General features: G+C 42.0%; 2 protein-coding genes across 4 annotated transcripts; both read right to left on the bottom strand.

Annotated features, from left to right (window-relative positions):
• Nucleotides 1-5187: 5187 nt before the first annotated feature.
• On the bottom strand, nucleotides 5188-7716 carry lrrc8db (leucine rich repeat containing 8 VRAC subunit Db). The gene has a single exon (XM_071540455.1). It carries the CDS (start codon nucleotides 7714-7716, stop codon nucleotides 5188-5190), a length of 2529 nt encoding a protein of 842 aa, XP_071396556.1.
• A 2414-nt stretch (nucleotides 7717-10130) lies between these two features.
• lrrc8c (leucine rich repeat containing 8 VRAC subunit C) lies at nucleotides 10131-22627 on the bottom strand. Of its 3 annotated transcripts, XM_071540453.1 has the most exons (4): nucleotides 22504-22627; nucleotides 14759-14901; nucleotides 13004-13079; nucleotides 10131-12955 (listed from the first exon to the last, which is right to left on the bottom strand). In XM_071540453.1, the coding sequence occupies exons 2-4, from the start codon at nucleotides 14894-14896 to the stop codon at nucleotides 10815-10817; spliced, it is 2355 nt and encodes a 784-aa protein (XP_071396554.1). In that variant the 5' UTR covers nucleotides 14897-14901; nucleotides 22504-22627; the 3' UTR covers nucleotides 10131-10814. The 3 variants fall into 3 exon arrangements, with proteins under 3 accessions (XP_071396554.1, XP_071396552.1, XP_071396553.1); XM_071540451.1 differs by having other exon boundaries at nucleotides 10131-13079; XM_071540452.1 differs by having other exon boundaries at nucleotides 10131-13079; nucleotides 22509-22626.
• Between the last annotated feature and the right edge of the window lie 2709 nt (nucleotides 22628-25336).

Below are 25336 nucleotides of genomic sequence, written 5' to 3'. Positions count from 1 at the left end.
TGATTTTTAATACTTTTGACTACCAACATCGGTAAATGCGCTGCTATATTTATCGCTTGTGTTGACACACTTCGGAAATTTGTGATGCCAGGTGGGAGATAACAGAGTGCACAAGAAATACCACATATGCTACATGTAATTACCACTAGGAGGTTGATGTGAATTGGGTTGATATTAGATATGCTAGTTAAAATAACATATCTAATCTCCTTTAACCTTTAGCCTAGCAGTGAGAAGCCAAATAGCACAGAATCTCTGTGCTGTTGTTCATGGGTTTTGATGATGTATGCCCCATTCATAACTCAGAAAATAACTGGAGAGTGTGTTTGTTTGTGTGTACACATAGCAGAACCTAAGCCCAAAGCATGCCAGGCTAAAAGAACATGCTCTAAATCGGTAAAATCAACAATGTACAGAGCACTGGTGGTGACCATAATCAGATGAGATGGAAACACTGTATACATATCCTTTGACCTAGCCAGTTTCCCTGTTGCAATTAGTGAATGTTAGAGGTGGAAACAAATTAGTTGTTGTTGAAAAGCAATGCAGCTTAAATGCGCTTTAAAGTGACTCCACACTCCAATATATGGGGAGAGAAAAGAGGCTTCCATCCACTTATGGTAAAAATGAAAATAGTGGCTGCAGTGGTTTACTTCAAAGAGCAGAAATGTTACCCTGTATGAAATGATGTGCCTACGTGAAGTTAAAAGCATAAACTAAGTGTAACATTTCTAAACAACTTAATAACAACAAAAAAAGCAACAAAAGAGTTGCCACAGTGGATTGTAGCTATTCTGATTTTTAAAAAATGATTTAACTGAGAATAGGAAGGGCATTAGCCTATTGGTGCATGCAAGGAAGGTCTATTGTTCTATGATTTGAGTAGTTACACCAATTTAGAGGGTGTTTAGTTCATTTTCGTAAATCATCATTAGGACAATGTAAACAAAGGCCACAAACATGCTAAAAGCTGATGTAACTCCTGTATCCCCACCTTTAATTTCAGTGGCCACAGGTTTTGCTGTTGTGCAAGAGTCTGATATTAATATAGGGCAGCACACAAACACAGAGACAGGGTTTAATAATTTAGTGTGTAATGAGGATATTGTACCATTAAGTGACTACTGTCTTGTGCTGTGTCCTTTGTGTCCTGTCCTGTCCGTTTCTGTGTCTTGTCCTGTGTAATGTATAATGTGCCCCGTATCATTAAGTGGCTATTGTCTTGTCATGACAGATCTTTGTATGCATGTAGCACAAGCATTACTTACACATCTGGAAAAAAAACTGCAGCTTTGTAAGATTTTTCCAAGGTTATAAAGGAGAGGTACAAACATAGCCCAGTCTGCAGCAAATATAGCGACATGTAATTTTTCAAAATGTGCATGTGGCCTGACAGAACAATGCACATTTCACAGTCTGAATTTCAATGACTGATCACCATTTATCATATTATTTTGCAGTATTTATTCATAGAATAATCAACTAATCCAATATTGGGTATTTTGAAAATGTCATAAACTTGGATTTATACTGAGAAACACTTGTGTCCTGTCCTGTGCCTCCTGTATCCTGTCCCGTGCCACACTTGTGTCCCATCCTTATCCATAGATAAATAATCAAATGACTATAAGATGTTCCAACTTTTAAAAAAGGTTCTTTGAAGTTTATTTGCTACATTATGTTGACCAAATTACATTACCATAGAGGTGATTATGCAGTTGTTCTCAGTATAAATCCCAGAAAAAAATACTAGCAGTGCTTAAGGTCCCTGCTAAGTCCACCCATACACACAATCACAGATATCTTTCTACAGCCAATTGCTATTGCCATTAATTGTAACAATATTTGCCTGTTACTATGTGATGTGTTTGTTTATAATGAGATCAGTGCCCTCTGCTGGTCACAGCAGAAACGCCTTAAACATTTCTAATGCCTAGAGATGATGCCAAAAATATTTGACAGATTAATTATTTTCACAAATCAATTTTATCAGGAGTATTGTAAAAAAAAAAAAAAAAAAAAAGTCAGCTTGTTTAACTGCACAGCCATATTAACTTCTTATTTTCTTCTGTATGTAACTTCTTTTCAGGTGTATTACTCCTGACAAATCTTAAGTCTTTACAGATTCCCATATATCCTGTTGAGAATTATGCTGTGGACAATATCCTGCTTTATTACTGTAAAACATTATCAAATAGGCCTATACAGTACAGGGTTGGTTGGCTTTCAGTAAACAAGGGTCTGTGGTATCAAATCAGTGTTGTATTCAAGTATCTGTAGCCATGAGCATTTCTAGATACTGCATTTTTTTACTTTTCTTTTTTTTTTTTTTTTACTTTGCATAGATTAAAATACCCACGAAGCTAACTTGTTTCCACCCAGTTAAAGGAATAGTTCACCCAAAAATGGAAATTCTGTCATCATCTACTCACCCTCATGCCAGTTGAAACACAGATGAAGTTTGTCCATATAACACACAGGGAGGTTGCCAGCACAACTCCATAGCAGCCTTCTCCCAAACAACTGAAGTCAGTGGGGACCAGTTCTTCAGAGTTCCAAAAAGACCTACAGTATATTTACACCATAATTTAGTGCAAATCTTAACTACAGCTGATTGATTTGCAACAAATCATGGTGTATAGGTCTTTCTATTCACAGTGTGATTGTTTGGCTGTTTTTGTTTTGGAACTCTAAAGAACAGGTCCCCATTGACTTCAGTTGTTTTGGAGAAGGCTGCTAAGGCTGCTATAAAAAGACGAATTAACTCCAGTCTGTGATACTGTGAAACAAATAAAACAAATCAGTAAGGATCAAAACCTAACAGCACGGTGCAGAGCCTTATTAACACTTACAGAAAATAAGACGGTTAAGTAATAACTGAAGTGTATGAAGCCAAGATTATTATCTGATAAGCAGCTGCAAGACCCTCAACCCAAATGATCTGATTTTCAACATGCTGCACAGCTACAGGAAAAATAATATCTTTAGTGCTGTAATATGTAGTAACAATATACTTCCACATGAGGGCAATACCATCCAAGAAAAATATTCAAGTTGACACCTAGCTGCTCTACTGCCACAGTCTACAGAATGTGTCAAGAAACATAGAAACATGCTGTATTTGTGAATTATCTTCCTTGATGATTTTAAGATGCATGTAGTCCTTTAGATGTTGGGTACCAATTACAGTTTAAACTACAATTATTTTAAGAATTTGCTGTAATTTGGTATCAAGGGTTAATTATTCATGTGGTTTTCAGTACTGGATGTAGCATCTGTCCATATTGTGTCCATATTTCCACAACATCAACCTGGGTAGGCCTTCTTTCACTCTATCTGCCAGTGGAGCATCTCCAGGATTTTTTCCTCATGACATCATCAACAGTTTTGGATCTTGTTTCTAGCTTTGGGAGAGACTACTTCAGAGTCACAAATCTGGACTGAACTGTCCCAGATCATAGGAATAATGTTTTTTGGGGTGCATTTTTACTTGATGCAGAAAATCTTGATGCAGAAAACTTTGTGTCTTTGCAAGATATTAACCACCGAGACACTGTGCTTGTTGCAGCATTATGTGTTTTTAATATAATTAGGACATCCATATATCCATATCCATATCTTATATAATTAAGTATAATTTCAATTTGTTATATTGACTTTTCATTGTCAAGTCACCTGAGTATCCTAGTTGTAACCTGTGTACCATTGTATCATTCAATGAATATATAATAATATAACTAAATAAATTGGTGGTATATCTGATAAAATGTGTGCCATCCATCACAAACATTTCAAATCAAGATGTAAAAACTGTAAAATACTGCAAGTTTAATATTGAGTTTAATCTCCCTCTACAGATACACATAACCAAGCTCATGTTCACATGCACACAGCTCTTTCTCTCATTCTGTCCCTAAAACACACACACAAACACACAGATTGTCACACATTATTGGTCAGAAACTGAATTTTATATAGTTGGTGCAATACAACACAGTACCTGTGCCCTAATCATCATATGCATACTGTTCATAGCTTTCTAAACATTTTATTGAGCATGGGATCCTTTTTTTTTATTCTGGAAAAATGATCAGTCACTCAAAGGCATTCATGTTGAATTAATACTCAGTGCAGTTTTTCATCTGTGGTTTATCACTTCTTGTATTTTTCAAAGACTAAACAGCAAGAGACTATTTTGTGTTTGGCAAGTTAAGCTATACCCAAAATGAGTGAAATGGACTACCTGAAATAAAAAATAAAATAAAAATAGACATAAACTTTTTTTTACTATGGACAAACCATTTTCTGACTACTAGTTTGAATAAAATTACAATTGTGTCAAAAATAATGACACAATGGAAGACCTTAAGAAATACAGAAAAAGATCAGATGGGACCCTTTGTTATTTTGGTGTGTTACAGGAGAATGTGTTGAATGTATATTAAATGGGAATGCATACGGTAATAAGAATGCTTATAAATTATACCTGCACAGTTCTGCAATTTTTTGTGCTCTTTAATGTAGTGATTGTATACATAACGTACGCAATGGACCAGTTGCAAAAAAGATGGTGTTTTTATGTTAGTACCTCTCCCAAAATGTAAAACGTCACAATGCCAACATCCAGTTTGATTTAATCTTGCTAGTTTGCTGCAGGGACCATGGGATTGGCTGGGAGGACACCAAGAGGTTCACAGTTTTTAAGCACATACTCCATTGAGCACAATTATCTATATCTAGTAAACCTGAAGAAAACCAAATGTAACCACAGAGATTAAAAAAAGAGGACTGTTTCGATATAATAAAGATTTCCAACAATCCTTTACAGATATGGCATGAAGATTGCATACAAAAAGTGAAAAAAATGAGGAGTCACTTAGCTAAGTTTGCACTCACAGAATTAACTACTAAAAATAGAATGATTAAAATAAAAAACAGAGACAGATGTTACACAAGCTGTCACATGGATGGCATGTAGCAATGTACCTTGGGCTCATCTAATACTTCACCAGTGGTAACTACCTTCTGTCCACTGTGCGGTGTCAACTCCATGGGTTGCAGAACCATCCTGAAGCATACCAATACTAGCAAAACCTTTCTTTCTAATGGCAGGATTTAAAATGACTTCCTTTATACATGAAATGCTCAACATTTGATGTCATGTAAGATGTGACTACCATTGATCACTTACACCCCATTTGCAAAAGAAACATTGGATTCCTGATTGATGCTCTCTTTGGCCTCCAAGGGGAGTGAGTCAAAGAGGTGGTCCTCCACAATTAGGCAGTTTCTGCGGAGGAGGCAACACTGACCAAGCTGAGCTGGGAGGCGATCCAGACAATTTCCTTTAAGTTCAAGATGTGTCAGCTGCACTAGTTGGCTAATTTTCTCTGGAAGGGAAGAGATGCAGTTGTGGCCAAGACATAATGTCCTCAGTTTGGTGCACTTGAACAATTGCTTGGGCACCACCTCAACTTTGTTACCTGTAATGGCAAAATGTTGGAGGTTCTGCAGAAAACCCACTTCCAGTGGTATTATCACTATTGAGTTATGGCTAACATCAAGGTACCTCAACTTGAGGAGGGTGAACAACGATGAGGGCAAAGACTCAAGCTTGTTGTGCGAGAGATAGAGTGACTCAAGGTTTTTGACGTGGCTTATTGACAGTGGAATGGAGATTATCTTATTGTGCCAAAGTTTGAGGCAGGTCAGTCTCTTGAGATGCTGAAAGCTAATGACCTCCTCAATGGTACGAATGTTATTGGATTTTAGGTCAAGCTCCTGCAAGTTGGTCAAACTGAAGATAGCATGAGGGATTCGCTCCAGTTCACAATTATGAAGCTCCAACTCTGCAAGATTCATCATTTTCTTCAAACTATTCAGTACCAAGAGTTTTGTACCATCGTTATGAACAACCAACTTGATCAGATGTGGAGAGAGATCAGTTATGTTTGTAGGCATTTTTGTTAGGTTGCTTTTGAGATGTAAAATCTTTAGGTGTCTGAGGTCTCTCAGAGACTCCAGTCCAATCATTTTGTTGTTCTCAGAGTTCAGATTACCAACCAAGTAGAGTTCCCTTAAACTTTTCAACAAGTATACCCAGGTAGGGATCTCAGCAACATCAGTGAATTTAACATGAAGGCACCGGAGGTGGTCACGAAGAAAAATGAAAGCAGTCTGCTCAACTTTGGCCGGACAGTGATAGAAGTGCAGCTCCTGGAGGTTTATCATTTGTGAAATCTTAGCTGTTATCCTGGCCTCGGGAATCAATTCTAGTTTAAGGATTTCCAAATCAGTGAGGTCAAACACAGCATCCGGCACTCCAGACAGCATAAAAAGGTGAAGTTCCAACTTGTCTTGAGGATTGCGCGTTACATGCTGCCGCAGCTTCTCAAAGGTCCACTCATGGTTCAGGCTGATCTCCCGTAGTTTGTTTTCACTAACCTCAGAGAGAAAAACACCAAAACGCTTTGAATACAGCTGGTCATACTGATCAACCATATGTAGGAGGAAAGCAAAGTCATTCTTAACATCAGGAATGTCACTGAAGCTACTCTCCTCTCTGACTTTTTCAAAGGAATACTCCTTAAGCGGTCGCCGAAAAAGCCAGAAGAGTGTGTATATACAGACTATGCCATAAACGCATATGATAGCAATATAACTGACGAGGAGTTTCTTTAACATGAATGCCATGTTATGTGTACAATGGAACTTGGCATACCCAGTCAAGTGTTTTATTTCAGGCTCACACACATGGTCAAAATCTATAGCAGCAACAAATGTCATTGTGTAGCACAGGATTAAAATGAATTTCACGGTTTTGATTACTGTTTGAGCGACATAGAGCTTGTAAATCAAGTCACTGTCTTCCACATGGGCACGGAATTTCCTTACTTTTTCAAACAGGGCCTTTGCTTGCTCACCATCTTTCTTGTCCAATATGGTCATGGATGGAACTTCAATCACAAGCTTTTCAGCAGAAAACTTGACCCCAGATTTTGCGAGCATTGGGGCGGACTGGTTTGGACTCCCCTCTTCGCTGCTTGTTGAGAAATGCTTTGGGAGGGAGGAGGCGCCAGTCAGCCTCTGCTTGTTCTCCTCTGAGTCCTCACATGCAGTCTCGGACAATGCCTTTGTTGTCCAAGGTGATTCAAAACACTTTCCAAGTATTGAAACAAAATGTTCTATTTTGGAACTTGTCTTTGGGTATTTGAACCAGAAGTTGCTACTGACCATTAATACAATAGTGTGGATTAGAGCCAGGTATGGAAAATATTTGGAATACCAAGGAAGGGCAACATGGTAGCACATCTGGTTGACAAAAACGTACTGCTGAAAATCCAACTTGGTCCTGACACCTGTTGGGTAAGGCTGCCCATAGGTACCCGACTGCGTGAAGTGAATTTTATGGGCCATACTGTCAGGTAGCCCTTTTGCCATTAGGGGAGCAGCGTCCATCGTGCTTTCACCATTCCATGAGTCAGCAGCTGCCTCTGCTGGTCGGTGTCCCGAGAAGCCCCCTTGCTCCTCTGGAGGCTGTTCCAGGACGGGAAGACAAACCACTTGGTCTTTAGTTAATTGCATTGTTCCAGCAAATATCGCCAACATCAGCATAACAACACCAAGGTAATCCATGAAGACATCCCACCATGGTTTCAGTATTCGATAAGTTGGCTGGATGTCATTCAGGGAGGCTACTTCCGTGAGAGTGAACATTCCTGCAACAGAAAATCAGAAATAAAATGCTTGATATATAATATATATATATAAGGATCTTATCCCAATACTTTTTTTGTTTTGTTAATGAGGACTGCATTGCTTTGACAATGACCAAAGTACTTTATTGATTGATTGATTTTTTTTTTTTCTTCTTTGTGTTGCAGCGATGCAACTTGCCAATCACAGCCCAACCTGAAACAAAATAGCAAAACTATGGGAGATGTGGAAGGTGGAGCTACAATATAGTTATTACAATACGGGCAAGCTCCATAGACTTCTGCTAGCACACCGCTAAAATCAGTCTCTTGCTCTGTTCTCGATCGAAGCGGGAAATCAAATGACAGCTTTGAAGACAACTGTATTGTACCTCCTGCCTCCCACATTTCCCGTAGGTTCGCCAGGTTGGACTGATTGGCATGTCTCATCGCTGCAAGTAGCACAATACAACATGAAGCGGCTGAGCTTCTCTAGGCAAAGTTGTGCGAAAGTAGCCTAAATGATGGTTAACACTTTTAACACGTTTGCGGATACTGCGTGCCGTCCGCCATGAACAGGTGACAACATAGGCTGTAGTGGGCTGTACAACTTCTAGTGACATTTTGCCACTTGATTTTAAGCTAGTTTTCCTTGCCACTGCATCAGTAGCTGAGACAGAAGTTAACAAAATTAAATAGGCAAAGCTACTCAAGTTTTTATATATAGAAAGGATGGATTAAATCGCAAGAGAGTTGGATTCAGGGGGCCCCAAGCTTGCCTTTGCCTAGGGCCCCCAAATCACTAAGTCTGCACCTGCATATCAATCTCCATCATGACTTTTTCTCTCCAATATGCACTGCCATTTCTGTGCATATTATGCTACTGGTGGCCTTTGTTTGAATTGACACATGCAATACCCTATATAATCTCAGTGAATGGAGTTTATTTCCATGGAGTTTACATTAAGGTGCCCCCCCACACACACACACACACAAACACACAAACACACACACTGCCACCACTTGACTAAGGCTGTGAAAACCCTGAAATTTGAACGTTTTAATTAAGGTTTTGTTGACGTTTTCATTGATGCACTCACTCAAAGAGAGCCGAGTATTAAGGTTAAATGGAATGAGAAAAAAATGTCAAATAATATGTGATCCCTCTGCGGCTGTAGCGTGGGCACATTCCTTATCTATGGCATGAGAGGAGGTTAAAAGAATGAAGATAATAGATTTTCACTGAGGCTGCAAAGCAGGTTGAGACCGGCTACAGCAAGACTCATCCACGGACAGACAACAAGAGGTGGATATGTCCGTGCAGCCTTTTAACGCAGCACTGAAACCTGGGCGAAATCATGACCAATTCACATCACACTAGAGCAGTTTATTCACTCTTTTGGTAAATATGACTATGTGTCTGCCCATCCCCACTCTTTGACATTTAAACAACACTTAACGTTTCCGCGACGCTGTGTAGCTTGCTAACGCATATGAACAGTTTTGGGCCAGAGTGTTGCAGGATTTGTAGACCTTGTCTAGCCTAGAAGATGACGACGTGCACAAACCAAACGCACTCATACGCACCTTCTGATGGTTTGATCCAGCTATGTTGATGCCGGTACCGAACAGCGCGTCTTCTTACATCCCATGTCCCGACACTGCAACAAAGCCGTTCATTCTTTGCCTCAGCTCAACCGTAGGCCTAATGGCCGGGCTGGTAAGCAGCTTAGCTGACTTCCCCCACTTCTCTTCAGATGGTCGGGTCCTCTGCCTCTGACTGGCGACACAGCCGGCACGCTGCACCAGCTGTTGTACATTGTATTGTAGAAACGGAGTATAATCTGAGTATATTCATTCAGGTTTCATGGTCTGATTCGAGACAGCATATTGCCTACATAATAGCATTAAAGGCCATGGTTTCATTAGACTATAAAATGAATGAATATAATAACAACAGACCTAACATAATAATATAATATAATAATAATAACAATAATAATAATAATAATAATAATAATACATAATTAAATGATACAGTAACCTATCTCAGACCAAGAGGAATTAAGAATTGTAAGACTGACAAATTATTTAATTAGGCCACTTTTTCAGGGATCAGGCTACAATAACATATTGGATGACGTAATGGATTATTAATATAGGCTACATAGGTTGATATACTGTGATATTATGAATTTTAGTTTATTTGTTCTTACCATTTTTAGTGAATGTAGAATCTCCTTCGTGATACAACGTGGTTGATCACAAAAAACATATGTTTGTCAAAATGTGCCTGTCATTTTTGCCAATACAAGGTTTTGTTAGGAGGCTTTAGGCAATTCCAACCTAAAAACTACCTACTCAAAATGTATATATAAAAAAGTAAGACAACACTGACATAGACATTTTAACTACAAATAAATCAGCTGTTTTTATTGTTCATCAATATGAAAAAACTGCTTATAAAAATACATTTTTGTAATACACACTTTTTATGTACATTTCAAGAACTGATGAATAACAGCAGCATGATATAATCTTTTAATGTACTGCCCCATAAATAGAATCTTTCTATAACGTAGAATTGTTTAACCAACATACTGTATGTATTTATATATATCCTATATAATGTTTTGTGTTCCCCCTGCTGCTATCCATGATGAATATGAACTGCAGGTCTCTAATATCCCTGTTATATCTGAGCAAAACAAAAGGTTCTGGAAGTGCAACACAATATCTGTCCCATACAGCATTGGCATTGGGGTTCTCATTTTAGATTTCCACTCAAAAATCAAATCATCCTATTTATCGGTGAGAGTAAAAGTGTTTCAGAAAAACTTGTGCCCAGATAAAAAAAAGTTAATTACAATCAATGAACAAGAGCACACACCCTTGTAGATGACATTCTTAAGATAAAGCCACACTGGATGTGATAACTATACAAATGAGGAATTTTCTCCTTCATCAAGGAAACATGAACAAACTCACAACTTTCTTAACAGCAGTCCAAAAACAAGAGGGTAGTGTAATACATGATTATGATAATCAGCTAATATAAAGGAAAAGCTATGATTTAGTAGACAAAACGAACAGTTGGCACTTTGGCTACAATAAGGCATCTCACTCAGCCTTCATTTGGTCCCTGATATCTGAAGGCAATGTTTCAAACAGTGCATCTTCCACTATAAGGCCACTGCGCTTCAAGGCCCGACAGCAACCAAGCTCTGGTGGCAGGACCTCAAAATGGTTGCCTTTGAGATCCAGGTGTGTCAGTAGAAGCAGATAGGAAATTTTTGGTGAGAGTAAGGACAGTGTATTCTTGCCAAGCTTTAGCGTTTTGAGCTTTTTGCAAAAGAAGAGCTCATCCGGTAGATATTCAATTTTGTTGCAGGTGACAGAGAAGTACTGCAGACTCTGAAGGACTCCAATTTCTGGAGGGATGAAGCGGATGTCATTGTTGGACAGGTCCAGGTATCGCAGCTTGTTGCATAAGAATAGGTGTGAGGGCAATATCTCAATCTTGTTGTGGCTGAAGTAGAGACGCTCCAGGCTGCCAAGCTTTTTGATATGCTCTGGGATATACATGATGCTGTTGTACCAAAGTTTTAGGCAAGTGAGTTTCCGGAGATGCTGGAAGCTAAGGATCTCCTCTATGGAGCGGAGGTTATTCTCTTTCAGGTCAAGCTCCTGCAGGTTTGTGAGGCTGAAGACTGCATGTGGAATGCGCTCCAGATCGCAGCGCACTATCTCCAGCTCTGTCAGATTGGTCATCTTTTTCAGGTTGTTGAGCATAACTAGTTTAGTGCCGTCATTGTATATGTAGAGCCGCTGCAAGTGGCTTGAAACATCCACAATAGACTGCGGGATCTTGGTCAGATTGCTCTTGAGGGAGAGAGATTTCAAACACTTCAGCTCACGCAGCGACTCAAGAACTACGTTCTTGGAGGCGTCAGGACTTAGTGATCCAATGAGATAGAGCTCCTCTAAGTTCCTCAGGCCATACAGCCAGTTTGGAAGCTCCCTGCTATCATCAAACTTGACACGAAGCACTTTCAGGTTCTCTTTGAGGAAGGAGGTAGCTGTTGTGTGCAACTTTAGAGAGCATTGGTAAAGAGACAGCTCCTGAAGGTCTTCCAGCTGAGAGATGGAGGCAGGGATGGTGACATTGTTGATGATCTCTAACTTTAGTGACTGTAGCTCTGTCACCTCAAAGATGGTGTCTGGTAGACCTGAGAGCATGAACAGCTGAAGCTCTAGTCTGTTGTTGGCATTAGTCTGCAGTCTCTGACGCAGTTTCTCTGCAGTCCACTCATGGTTGAGGTTCAGCTGTTTCAGTTTGTTCTCACTGACCTCCGATAGAAAAACTGCAAATCTTTTAGAATACAATGGGTCGTACTGATCAATCATGTGCAGCATGAAAGCAAAGTCATTCTTGACATCCGGGATGTCATTGATGCCCGTTTCCTGCCGCACATACTCAAAGGAGTATTCTTTCAGTGAGCGGTAAAACAGCCAGTAGGAGGTGTAAAGGCTTGTTAATCCGTAGACGGCCACAAAACACAGATAACAGTAAGAGAGCTTAGAGAACAGATGAGCCATGGTGTGATTACATGAGAAGTGTTTATAGCCTGTCATGTCCTGTATGTCAACATTGCACTTTACTGTAATCTGCACTTCAGACACTAAAACACTGTTGTATGCAATGATCAGGAGAAATTTAAGCACCTTGAACACAGTCTGGCGAACATACATAATATAGAGGATATCCCCCTCCTCGACGTGCAGACGGAACTTCTTTACCTTTTCAAAAAGAGCTTTAGCTTGTTCTCCCTCTTTTTTGTCAAGAGCGCTTGCTGTGGGCTTGTCAACTACAATCTTTTCTGGGATGGACCGGAGGGACTGTGTCTTCTCCAGATTGCCCTCTCCAGGAGGTACATTAATGTTGGACCTGTTGGTGCTGTTCTTTTTATGGTCCTTTTCTTCAGGATTTTCTCCGGACACCTCTGACAAGGCTCGCGTGGTCCATGGAGAGTCAAAGCACTTGCCGAGGATGGAAATAAAATGCTCTATTTTAGAACTAGAGCCGGGAAATTTGAACCAGAAGTTGCTACACACCATGAAAATTAGAGTGTGTATAAGAACCAGATAGGGAAAGTACTTTGCGTACCAGTGCAGCGCCTTCTCATAACACATTTGATTGATGAAGCTGTACTGTTGAAGATCCAGATCGGTCTTTAAGCCCTTCATTTCTTTTGGCGGAGCTGAAATATGGGACTGAAAGTGTAACAATGGCTCCACTTCAGCTTTACTTCTGTTGTCCGAAGGCATGTTTTGGTCTGGTGATGACATTCTCTGAGGAAGGCATATGATTTTGTCTTGCATCACCTAAAATGAAATTAAAAGACAAAGAAAGTAAGATTAAAATACTTAAAAACAAAGACATGCAGACACTGGGAGACAATAGTTTTGGCCACAAGATGGCATCAGTAAACAACAAATGCCTTCTGTGTTTACTGGTAATATACACACAAAGAGAAACAGCTGATTCAGTATGCTATGCTATGTCTTAACAGGAAATGGCTAGTTTAATTTAACTGTGTCAGGCTCGAGGGGGAGACATTTTATGTCCTCTATTTTGCAATAGTATGCTCACCTCTGCACATTGTGTCTTGACCATTTAACAGTAATTTTGAGTCATGCCTATAATGCAAAATGTGACTGAATCAATCTTTTTTTTTCTGGCAAATGGCATAATATACTGAGGGAGGGGTAATGCAGTTCTGCTGCAGCACATCACAGATGAAAATGCAAAGTCAGGTTGCTGAGGTCTCTGAAGAGCAGATCAGCAGAATTTTACTAACTGTGGCTCTCTGTGTCTCTGTTGCTAACTCCAAATGCAGGAATGTCAAACTGTTGAAAAAACACTACACTTGGTACAGTCCAAAATCGCTGTATTTGTAATGAGACACTCCAGTTCTTTAATTCCAGGAAATGCAGTAATTAAACAAAAATATATGTTGATAGTGCTCCCACTCGTGAAGTAAACTAGTCAGAATTATCCGATGGCTAACATCATTAATTGTCCACTGTATTTACTAACTGTTAGATCATTTCCACACATTGGTATGGTGAGAGTAAACCCTCAGAGGAAACAAAGGATATTTGCACCCAGATAAAATATCCTGTTAATCTTTTGGTATAATTTCCAGTTTTTACACTACAGAGCCAAAAACCTTCCTTTTCTACACAGTGAAGGAAGTGAAGTGACATGCTACTGGTGTTTGGAATCTTATGTTTACTAAAAGGGGGCTGGGTGGGTGAAAGTTTCCACTGGTAAACTCTTCGGCTACACTGAATGCTTCCTTTGCTCCACACAGTCCTTGTTCTGTGTGCAGGGACTGAGGCTGTAAGTGGATCTGAGCTGGCGTCGACGCAGGGGACACAGCAGTAATTACAATAACAAAGCTGATGTTCCTTCAATGAACTTTCCCTAGGTTGAGAGAAACTAATTTTTGAATAGTAGGGAAAAGCTTTACTAGCAGCTTTACTCCCTTCACCCCAGAGGCATGTTACAGTTGACATTTCTTTTAAATTAGCATGGGTATATTTACTTAACATTTCTGCTTCTCTTCATATGAGGTGGTTGGAGTGAAAATACACACCAAAAGTGGAAAAGAGAAGAAGTAATTGGAGAATTCTTTATATCACAAGCCATTACAAATGGTATGCTACATCAATGAACTGTTAAGAGAGTGTGTTCAAACATCAAATTTCTACTGTGGTTGACTAAATGTTTTATAGTTGTGGCTCCATTCATTAGGAATAAGAGTAACATATATTTTCAAGAATTCTTCATTTCAACAGCCATACTGGAGAAAACTCTATACCTCTCTTGTTAAAAGTTAATACAGAACCTGATACCAGAACCAGGCAATGGGCGTCTTGACTCACTTTCTCTCTGACTCAGATTGTGTTGTACGTGCTTATCTAGAAACAAAGAGTAGCCTATTCACTTGATTCCCCTTTCAAAGTAGAGGCAGCATGGATGGGGCAGCACTACTGACCTGGAGGGTGCATCCAAACACACCAATCATGAGCATGACGACGGAGAGATAGTCGGTGAACACATCCCACCATGGCTTCAGCACCCGCAACGCTGGCTGCTGCTCAGAGAACTGTCGGAACTCTGTCACAGGAATCATGGTGCCTGTTGGGACAAAGATTGGAAAATCAGGCCACAAGATGGTGAAACTGGTTCGGTCATAGAGGGGTGAAATACAGGCATCACCATTTAATTCACAGTCTAAAAAAGGTATGAAAGAGACTGGTTTGTCTTATGTTTTCAAAACCAGTATTTACTCTGGGCAGCAGGGTGAAGGAGAGTCCTGGTGGTTGGAGAGTCTGTCCTCAGGACCACAGGACCGGGGTTCAAGCCCCCCGTGTCTACGCACATCTGTCCTGATGAAGTGTCCTTCACCAAGACGCAAAATCCCTACCAGCTGCTGGGTGGGTTTAGTTTGTACCTCTGCTCTCACTTAGGGACACAAGCGAAAAGAGAGTTTTCTCTTGAGGATCAATAAAGTACTACTACTGCTATCACAAAACACAAGGCTGTCTTATATGTCTCATATACTAATTCTTAGTATATCGGGTTTTGAACATGATAGTGAAATCATGATGCAAATTGTGCCATTGAGGTCGTTTTTGTTTCAGTATTGTCAGGTGCACAGAGACTGGACATTATGCCTATAACTACACATAATTACACGCCTGCTGACATTGATTCTAATAGATTATTAAATTTGGAAGATAAAATAAATTTTTATGGCACCCTAGTTACCCTAAAAACTGATTGTTAAGCAAAACTCATTTGTAAAAAACAAACTGTTTGTTATACTGAAGTACTCAAAAAAAATTTCAATTTAATTTCAATTTATCTTTTTGAAAAGGGACAATGTCAAAACAAGGCTCAAAAGTAACAATTTCTTCAATTCAAAACTGCTAATTATCATGATGTTGCTCCAAACTGAGGTGAAGCACCAGACAAAAATAGAATAAATCATGGTCTGATTATAATTACAATCACCAGATCCTACCTGGTATTATTAATGTTGTCTGGAAAAGTCTTTTGACTGGAGTTTCCTTTTCTTTTTAGCGTACTTGAAAAATATGTTATTCAAGGGTTTGGAAGAATTCCCAGACCCTACCTCTTTAAATAGATTAATGTTCATTATCTATTATTTATCTCTAAATTAATACACCATGATGACAAAGAATATGAATGCACCTTTATTCTTACTATTACTACTCTTACCTATTTCTCAAAATTGACTGAGGACAACAGATACAACCACAAATTTTTGTTGTTGAGACAGTAGTCTATTACAGAATCGTTCACACTATAAACAAAATACTCTCCAATCTGTAGTAATGATTTCATGACCTTTTTCAGGATTACATCCTACTACACTATCTCAATAACCTCTTTGTTGACATTCCAGAAGGATACCAGGTCAAATAACTGATTCAAGGATTTTTTCTTGTCCTCAGCCTCAAAACTTAACCTTGATCCTACTAACCTGAAGGAAAAATAAAGGCCCATATCAAATCTTCAATGACTATGGCCTACATAGTCAAGCCTTTTCATGGTTTGTTATCCAACACACAATAATTTGTAGTACAGTAAACAATGGTAAATGTGAACCACCCACAGTTACAGGGCTACAGGGTTCAGTCCTTGGCAGATTACTAGTGTAACTTATCATTACACATACTAGCTCCTACCAAATATCATCAGAAAACATCCCATAGATTATCACTCCTATGCAGATGAAACACTGTTATACAACTCCATTCATGTTTCCTATCCAGGGCATCATGTCTCAGAAATGAAAAACAAAACTGTGTAGCGGACTCTATGGACATTATTCACCATAATCTGTGGTTTGGGTATGTTTAACACACGCAGTTATATTGTGTGCTTTTCAGGATTAGGGAGACACGGTCCCTTTAAGAAAGTCTGTTTTTTCTGAGGAACATCAGCTCGACGTCAGTTTGCTGTGTTTTGGCCAACACCGCCATTACTGACTTCCGTGCTCTAGGCAAAGAGGCTGATAAAATTTTCCTGGCTGGTCAACAAGACTGCACGGCTGCACTGTTTCCTGCCCAAGCTCTTTCATCACTGCCTGGAGACACAATGGTCACCGCCATAGCAACAGCTCCTTGGCAGCGGCGGGACCCTGGCCTGTGTTTTTACCACGCAAAGTTTGGGCCCAAAGCCAAGCGGTGCCGATCGGCATGCAGCTTTAATGTGGCGGGAAACGCTGGGGCTGGCGCTCAGTAGTGGCCCTGAGCGTCGGCCGAGCAGGCAGGCTGCTGTTCATCCAAGACACCATCTCCGGACGGCGTTTCCTGTGCGACACGGGCGCGCAGAGGAGTGTCCTGCCCACATCGAGAGTGGACATCCTGGCCAGCGGACACGGCCTCCTATGCACCTATAGACTGCTGGTGGATGTCAAAAACCGCCGCTTGATCGATGCTGACTGTCTAGCATGCTCTCCGCCGCAGACGAATTTCGCCGTCTTCTTGTCGAGTTCCCGGACCTCACACAGCCCACCTTCTCGTCATCCACCGCCAAGCACGGGGTGGAACACCACATCGCCACCACTGGCCCCCCGGTCTATGCCCGGACCCGGCGCCTCGACCCGGCCAAGCTCACCATTGCCAGGACAGAGTTTGAGACTATGGAGCACCTCTGCATCATTCCAACAGCCCGTGGGCTTCACCCCTCCACATCGCCCTGAAGCCCAACAGCGGGTGGCGCCTGTGCGACGATTACCGCCGTCTCAAAACGTGTCAACTACCTGGTCCCGCACATCAAGGACTTTTCCACCCACCTGGCTGGGAAAGTCATCTTTTCCAAAGTGGACCTCGTTCGTGGATACCACCAGGTGCCGGTCCACCCGCTGGATGTCCCCAAAACGGCGGTGATCACCCCAGTCGGACTGTTCAAGTTCCTGCGCATGCTGTTCGGCCTTAAGAACGCCGCACAGACCTTCCAGTGCCTCATGGACTCAGTGCTACGGGACCTGCCTTTTGTCTTCATCTATCTGGACGACATCCTCGTTGCCAGCACCTCCGGAACATCTGTCGGAACATCTGTCCCACCTCCGGACTCTCTTCAAGTGGCTCAGCCAGCACGGGCTGATCATCAACCCAGCCAAGTGCCAGTTCGGGCTGGCCACCATCGACTTCCTCGGTCACCGCATCATATAAGACAGGGTGGTCCCCCTCCCGTTGAAGGTGGACGCCATCACAAACTTCTTGCGCCCGCTCACGGTCAAGTCCCTGCAGGAGTTCCTTGGCATGGTAAACTTTTACCACCGTGTTATCCCCCAAGCTGCTCGGCTCATGCGACCCCTGTACGAGGCTCTGAAAGGCAAGGCCCCCAAACACACGATGGACTGGTCCGCGGAGAGGGACAAGGCGTTTGTGGATGCTAAGACTGCTCTGGCTAACACCGCAATGCTGGCGCACCCGTCATCCAAGGCCCCGATCACCATCACCATGGACACTTCGGATTATGCCATTGGCGCGGTGCACGAGCAGTGGATGGGCGGTGCCTGGCGACCGCTCACTTTCTTCAGCCGCCAGTTACGCCCCAGTGAACGGAAGTACAGCACCTTCGATCGGGAGCTCCTCTGCCTCTACCTCGCCATTCGACATTTCCGTTTCCTGCTGGAGGGCCGCCAGTTCACAGCGTTTGTGGACCACAAACCGCTGACGTTCGCCATGGCTAAGGTGGCCAAACCGTGGTCCGCCCGCCAACAGTGACAGCTCTCCTACATTTCGGACTTTACCACAGACATCCGGCATGTCGCTGGCAAAACCAACCTTGTCGCCGACTGCCTCTCCCGGGCCATTGCGGGGGCCGTCCACTTGGGACTTGACTACGCTCGCATGGCAGCTGATCAGGCCGACGTCTCCATGGGTCAGCCCCGGCCCGTCGTTCCCTCTGGGTGGAGGCGGCGTGTGTTCAACGCCGTCCATGGCCTCTCCCACCCGGGAAAGAAGCCATCTCTAAGGCTGGTGGTGGCCAGGTTTGTCTGGCACGGGCTCAAAAAAGATATGAGAGACTGGGCTGGCACCTGCGTGATGTGCCAGCGCTCTAAAGTGCACCGCCACACCAAAGCCCCCCTGGCGCAGTTCCCGGTGCCCGAAAGGAGGTTCGACCACGTCAACGTGGACCTGGTGAGCCCCCTCCCACGGTTTCACTTACCTCCTCACCATGGTGGACAGGTCCACTCGGTTTGGCACCCCATCTGACCTCTCCTCTGACTGAGGCCCACAGTTTACGTCCGAGCTCTGGAACGCAGTCGCAGAGGGCCTGGGGGTGAAGCTCCACCGCACCACCGCGTACCACCCACAGGCCAACGGGTTGTGCGAGCGGTTTCATCACTCCATGAAGGCCGCTCTTCGGGCCAGCCTCAAGGACAGCAGCTGGTTCGACAGGCTCCCGTGGGTCATGCTGGGACTCAGGACCGCCCCTAAAGAGGACCTCCAGTCCTCGTCTGCCGAACTGGTTTACGGCCAGCCGCTGCGGGTCCCAGGAGATTGCGTCCCTAACACCACTGCTCCCTGGTCTGCAGCCCGCCAACGGACCACACTCTGGGATAACTGGTAACCGGTACCCACTTCGCATCACAGCCTCCCACAGTCTCACCTCCCCACCAGTCTGCAGTCGGCAGGGTACGTTTTCATCCGCCACGACGCCCACCGTGGGCCCCTGCAACCTCCCTATGACGGCCCGTTCCACGTCCTGGAGACCGGGGACAAGCAATTTGTTGTAGACTTCGGTGGCAAGCCAGAGCACGTTTCTGTGGACCGCCTCAAGCCAGCTCACCTGGACTTGGACTGAGCCATTGGTCTGGCCCAACCCCCACGGCGGGGGTGCCCTCCTACCCTGCCTCCACCCCCTACCCTACTCCCACACCGCCACAGGGTCCCCAAGGCCCCTCCTGCGTGCGCCCCAGCCCCCGCTCCCGTGCTGCGGAGCCGTTGCAGCCAGGCCATCCGTCCCCTTCCGCGTTGACTTTGTCTGTTATGATAAATTCTGGGGGTACTTATGTGGCGGACTCTATGGACATTATTCACCATAATCTGTGGTTTGGGTATGTTTAACACACACAGTTATATTGTGTGCTTTTCAGGGTTAGGGAGACACGGTCCCTTTAAGAAAGTCTGGTTTTTCTGAGCAACGTCAGCTCGACGTAGGTTTTTTGTGTTTTGGGCAGCGCCATGTAAATTGTCTGGCTCTCTGTTGGTTTGAAAAAAATGACACACGAGTTGGTGTAGTCAACGAGAGAAGTTGTCCGTCTCTACATTCCTGCCACTTCTACAACTGCATAAATATAAACTAGCTCCATGTGAACTCAGACACGAGAGAAGTTATGGCATTAGCATCAAGAGAGGTTATTAAAGACATCAGACTTAGTTTAAATCCAGACCTACCATATAATATCTACTTCAAATACATCACCAAGACAGCTTTAGAGTCCTTTTGATTATCGGTTGATTATTTCTACAGTAAGTTCATACAGCATGACTATAAATATAGACATGCCCTTATCCGTGCTCAATCAACCTTTCTCTTAGTCTTTGTCTCATTTAATTATGCTGAGTAGGTTGTCCATGCCTTCATCACTTCATCACTATCCAGGCTACTCACTCATTCTGTAATCCCTATATTAGCTCCCAATCCAATGCCGCTTTAACTTCAAAGTACTTCTCATCACATACAAAACTCCATGACTTTCACTAGTTTATATTCAGGAAACATTACACCTCTACCAGCCTACATACAGTACATTCAGACCACGAGACGGGGCACTATTCACTATTCACCATTCCCTGTATCAAAAAACGCTCTGCTTGCAGTAGAACATTTTAATTTAGCCTGTGGAGTAGTGATCCTTTATTGGTCCTTTATTATCCTTTATTTAAAAAATGAAGGCCCACAAAAGGAGAAATTGACTCATTTTACGGTGCTTGTGAGAGCCATTTGGACATTAACGTCACATAGACCAAGGGGCCCACCCCACACACACACACACACACACCAGACAATTGTTTGTAATGTGGCTCCACGCCTTGTTGTTGACTGAAAAAAATCTTTCTATTACTTGCACACACTACAGTCTTAGAGCTACTGATCTCTTAAGTGAAACAGGTAACAGTTCAACATCACAGCCATAGCATGAACAGCAGCAGTGTATCGCTGCCATGTGCAATGACTCATCACTTAAGTTTACTGATGCTGCTCTATATTGTTCGTAGTCACCTTTTGCAATTTGCTTACTGAAGCTGCAGGTATCTTGTTTCCAATATCTGTCACCGATCCAGGCAGGGGGTTGATTGCAATGTCATTCAAACTCAAAAGGCCTAACGAACATGCTGCATAAGCATTAATGATTTGGGTAAAATATCTCATTATAAAATATATTTAGCATGAATTGATCCAAACCGTTATGACAGTATAATGTGTAGTATTTAATGTGTAGTATACATAAACATGGGGCGGTGGGGATAAGCAAAAAAATAACTTGGCAGAGTATGCATTTAACACGAGCCAACTTCACCCTCCAAGTACAAATATGGGCTTTGTGTACAAGGCAGAGCAGGGAAATGTATACACCATTCACATATACCAGGTTCATTCTCTTAATACCATCCATACCATGTTATACATTCAGTGTTCAGCTCCAGTGTCATTAGATTACCATGGATTCATCTACACTCACAATTTTGTGCATTATATTGACGTTTTTGGTCATTTTATAATGAAATATTCTGTTATTCTGATGAAGCATTTTGTGTCAAAGTGGAGACGGATCATATTTTAGTTATTTCCTAAAAGTTTGTCACAAAAATGCCTAAAGTGATCCTACCGTTTCAGTGTCATTACACTACAACTCTGACAGGAAGAATGGAGAACAGTCATTCATTTTTTACACAAATTGCCTACTGATGGCTAACGTAAACATTTTAAATAGTTCATGCTATGGCCTAAAGCAAACTAAACAGTGGACTAGTTATGGAGGGATTCATAAAAAATAAAGAACACAGTTAAAGACCCTCAATTGTCTTTGCTGTTGAAGAAAACGATTTATTTCCACTGGATGAGTCAGCCCCCATTGAGCCGACCAGACCGTGTCTCTTCCTGACAGGAAATTTGGCAAATCTCAGATATCCAAAAACAGACTATTCATGTTTGGAACACACCCAACCCGAGGGATACAGATCCTGTCTAAAACCCGGGCTCCTTAAAGGTTATGGAAGAACAAACTAACAGCACTGTAAGAGATTATTAAAAAATGGGTTATACTTTCGTAGCCTTTTTGAGAAACAGAAACTACAGGAAAAACTACAAAACAGATATAAGATTTGTGTTTTATCCTATGATTAGCATAGCCGACTTCACATCGCCTATCCCATCAATACGCTATCCGGTAGATCCTGGAGTTTCCCCTGAAAACAGTGAGGATAAATTTAAGGTGCACTCTGCCAGCGAGCTAAACGCTGTAACAGTCAGAGGGCAACTTACAAGCAAATAAACCCGTATTCACAATTATTCTAGCAACCTACAGATAACCTGCCGTACCAATTACACTAACGTCAGTTATCTGCTCAGCCTGGAAGAGAGTAGTTACATTTCAGATCCGCCGAGTGTAGCCTATCTATGTCGGACCAATGAACATAATGCTCTCTACGATGAGGTCAGTGTCATAATGCTGGTATACTAATGATTTACCTTACACTAGATATCAGTCTGAGTCGGGAATCTGAGCGGTCGGTTTTCAGGCGGCGGGGTTTTAGATCATGATGTCCTTGCGGTCCCTTTCTTTTCCGTTATGTCCGTCCGCCTTCCCGGATCCCTGCTCGGACTGTGCTGGCTTGTACGCCACTAGGGCGTGGACTTCAGCTGTGGACCAGAGGAGAAACTTTTCTGTCTGTGATGGTAGAAAGTTGTTTATGAGAGGTCTGTTTTTTTTTTGTTTTGTTTTTTTAACAAATTAACCCACGCCGTTGTATTGTCGCGTCCGTATAGAAGAGTAGCCTAACAGACCACCCCAGCTTGCAGCAGTTCCCTTGACTGTGTAAACTACAAAAAATAAAATAATTTAATAAGCTAACAACAACAACAATAATAGCCTAATAATAATATTCATCATTATCATCATCATAATCATGTTTATCACCATCATTGCCATGTAGGCCTAGAGGTGATGTGCTATAGTCTAACGTCACTCTGATCAATCAACTTTATGGAGTATTGTTTGGATTTTTAACAAGTGAATATAGTTTCATAAAATAATTGAATTCAGTTCAATTCAGTTCAGTTCAATTCAATTCAATTCAATTCAACTTTATTTATCCCACAAGCAAGTTTGCTATTTCCATCTCCCCTGTATTACAAATCATGTGGTAAAATTCAGGGAATTGCAGACTCCCTCACCCTCCAATTTGCCTGTGTTGTCCTGTTCTCTCTGAAATCCTAACTTTTAGGGGAAAGAGTTAAGAGGATTGTCCTCTATCAGTAGTCCATTGGGCAGGAAGGCATTTGAAGCTGGTTTGAGTGTCCAGTTAGTCAGCCCCTATGGTCAGCACCCTCAACTGTTTGGACATCGCTATTAAACTGTTATGACTTAGGAAATAGCAACTGCAATGTCTTGCATTTGAATATTTCCTCTGGCAGCTTCTTGATCTTAAATAGAGAGAAAAGGCTTTTCTGTAGGGAAATTGTCTTTTGCTTGCCCCGTCCACAAGGAAATCAGAGCGTATCGTCATTACTGGAGCTGGTAGGGACTCAGTGTCTTGCTCAGGGACACTTCAGCAGGGCAGATGCTTGCTGACTTGAGCCTGGATCCTCCTGTTGAAAGCCGGTCTAGCTGACCCTGAGTGTTGCGCACTAACTTCTGCATAAGCTTTTCCAACAACCACAGATAATTTAGATAGAATAGCCTCAGTTTCATTTTACTGGCCTCAGACCAGAACACATCAAAATGTCTTGAGAAGAGGAGGTGTAGGAGGTGGAGGATGAAGGCAAAGTCAAGATGGGACAAAGGTCCACAGTGAATCACAGCATTCACATAGAATAGAATCAAAGTGCGTCAGTCTGGAGCTATGCTTATGTACTTGGACCAAAAGTTATTAATAATTACAGTAGCATCACAACTTAGAGGAAGTATGTGGCAAACCATAAGTGTTGTTCATATTTGAAGTGAAACCAAAACTGTAGAAGTTGCGACAAAAGTCATTTGAAATAGTTATGTTAATAGACATGAGACAGATACAGTCTTACGATGGGTAACCTGTAAAGTATCTTCAAAGGTCCCAATTATGATCCCCATCATGATCACCATATTGGAGAGTTAATAACATACAATGGTGTAATGACTGCAAAATCATTATCTGTCCCTCAGGGAAGATTCTATCTGCTCACACAGAACACAGATTCATGGCCTGAAATCAGATAGAGCAATCAGTTTGTGAAATTTAAATAGTTCAGTGCAGTCCTAGGGACTAAGGAATCAATTTCTCTTGCCTTATTTGCTTAGTTAAGGCCAAGACCTCATGGTTTAACTCTGTTAACCTACTCTGGGTTATACCTAGCTAGATAGATTAATCATGCCTAGCCAGCATTATTATTATCACAAGATATTTGGCCAGACAGCCTGCCCGTTTCAATTACTGTAATCAACAAAAGCATGACAAACTAACATTATTAATCAACGCCACAAAGATGCTCAACCTTATTCGAATTTTGTCATATTCTATTCAAGGAGCTACTTGGTTATCTGTCAGTCCTTTTTTATATTGACACTATACAGTATTTAAATCTCTTTAAATTAATGTTCACCATCAAAACATTTGGCATGTTATTCAACACTAATATCTTTAGAATTTATAAATAATGAGATTTGGTCCTCTCTGACAAGCTCAGGCTAGTAGAATCTGTGTCATCTTCTAAAGTCATCTTTTTCTACATATGCACATTTATGTAATGATGTTTCTCTCTCCACTATTGTTTCTTTGTCTTGCTGCTGTCCTTGCCTTTTCTTCGGTAACCTCGTTTCTGTGTCTTTTGTTTGTCCGCATTGTGAATGTCTGTGTAGACTTTGATAGAGCCGTCCTCCTCCACTGCTCCACCTGCTGCTTCACCCTGCTCACAGTTACCAACAGAATCAAACTCCTCAAAATCACACACACAGCCTGTAATATCATTGGACTTTCCACTCCCAGCTTCACAGACCTCAACACCAATGCTGTTGAGTGTAAAGCACTCACTATAACACAAGACCCCTGAGTACCCCCTCAATCCATGTTGCCTCTTGGAAGGCAATAAAGTATCTAAAGTATTTGATAAATTTGTTATATTTGGTCAGTTACAGTTGCATTAGCATGCTCCCCATCTTTGTTAGAAGCATCCATGCTTCTTTCACACTGGCTGCATCGTTATGGAATAGTCCACTCAGTTGGTGTTAAGCTGTGGTATTCTTTCTGTGTAGACATAGGCTACGGTCTAACTAAAATGTATTAGCTTTATATCTGATAAAAGGACATTTAAAAAACAACAACACAAT

The sequence above is a fragment of the Centroberyx affinis genome, unplaced genomic scaffold, assembly GCF_046629955.1.
Source record: "Centroberyx affinis isolate AG114_WGS23_722 - 3 ecotype Tasmania unplaced genomic scaffold, CSIRO-AGI_Caff_v1 ptg003636l_1, whole genome shotgun sequence".
Lineage (NCBI taxonomy): Eukaryota > Metazoa > Chordata > Actinopteri > Beryciformes > Berycidae > Centroberyx > Centroberyx affinis.
This window is presented reverse-complemented; position numbering and strand designations above follow the sequence as displayed.

Coding starts and splice junctions, on each gene's coding strand:
- lrrc8c (XM_071540451.1), bottom strand. CDS start 14,896: ATGATTCCTGTGACAGAGTTCCGACAGTTCTCTGAGCAGCAGCCAGCG. Junction 13,080..14,758: donor TGTTTGGATGCACCCTCCAG/GTCAGTAGTGCT, acceptor ATTTCATTTTAG/GTGATGCAAGACAAAATCAT.
- lrrc8db (XM_071540455.1), bottom strand. CDS start 7,716: ATGTTCACTCTCACGGAAGTAGCCTCCCTGAATGACATCCAGCCAACT.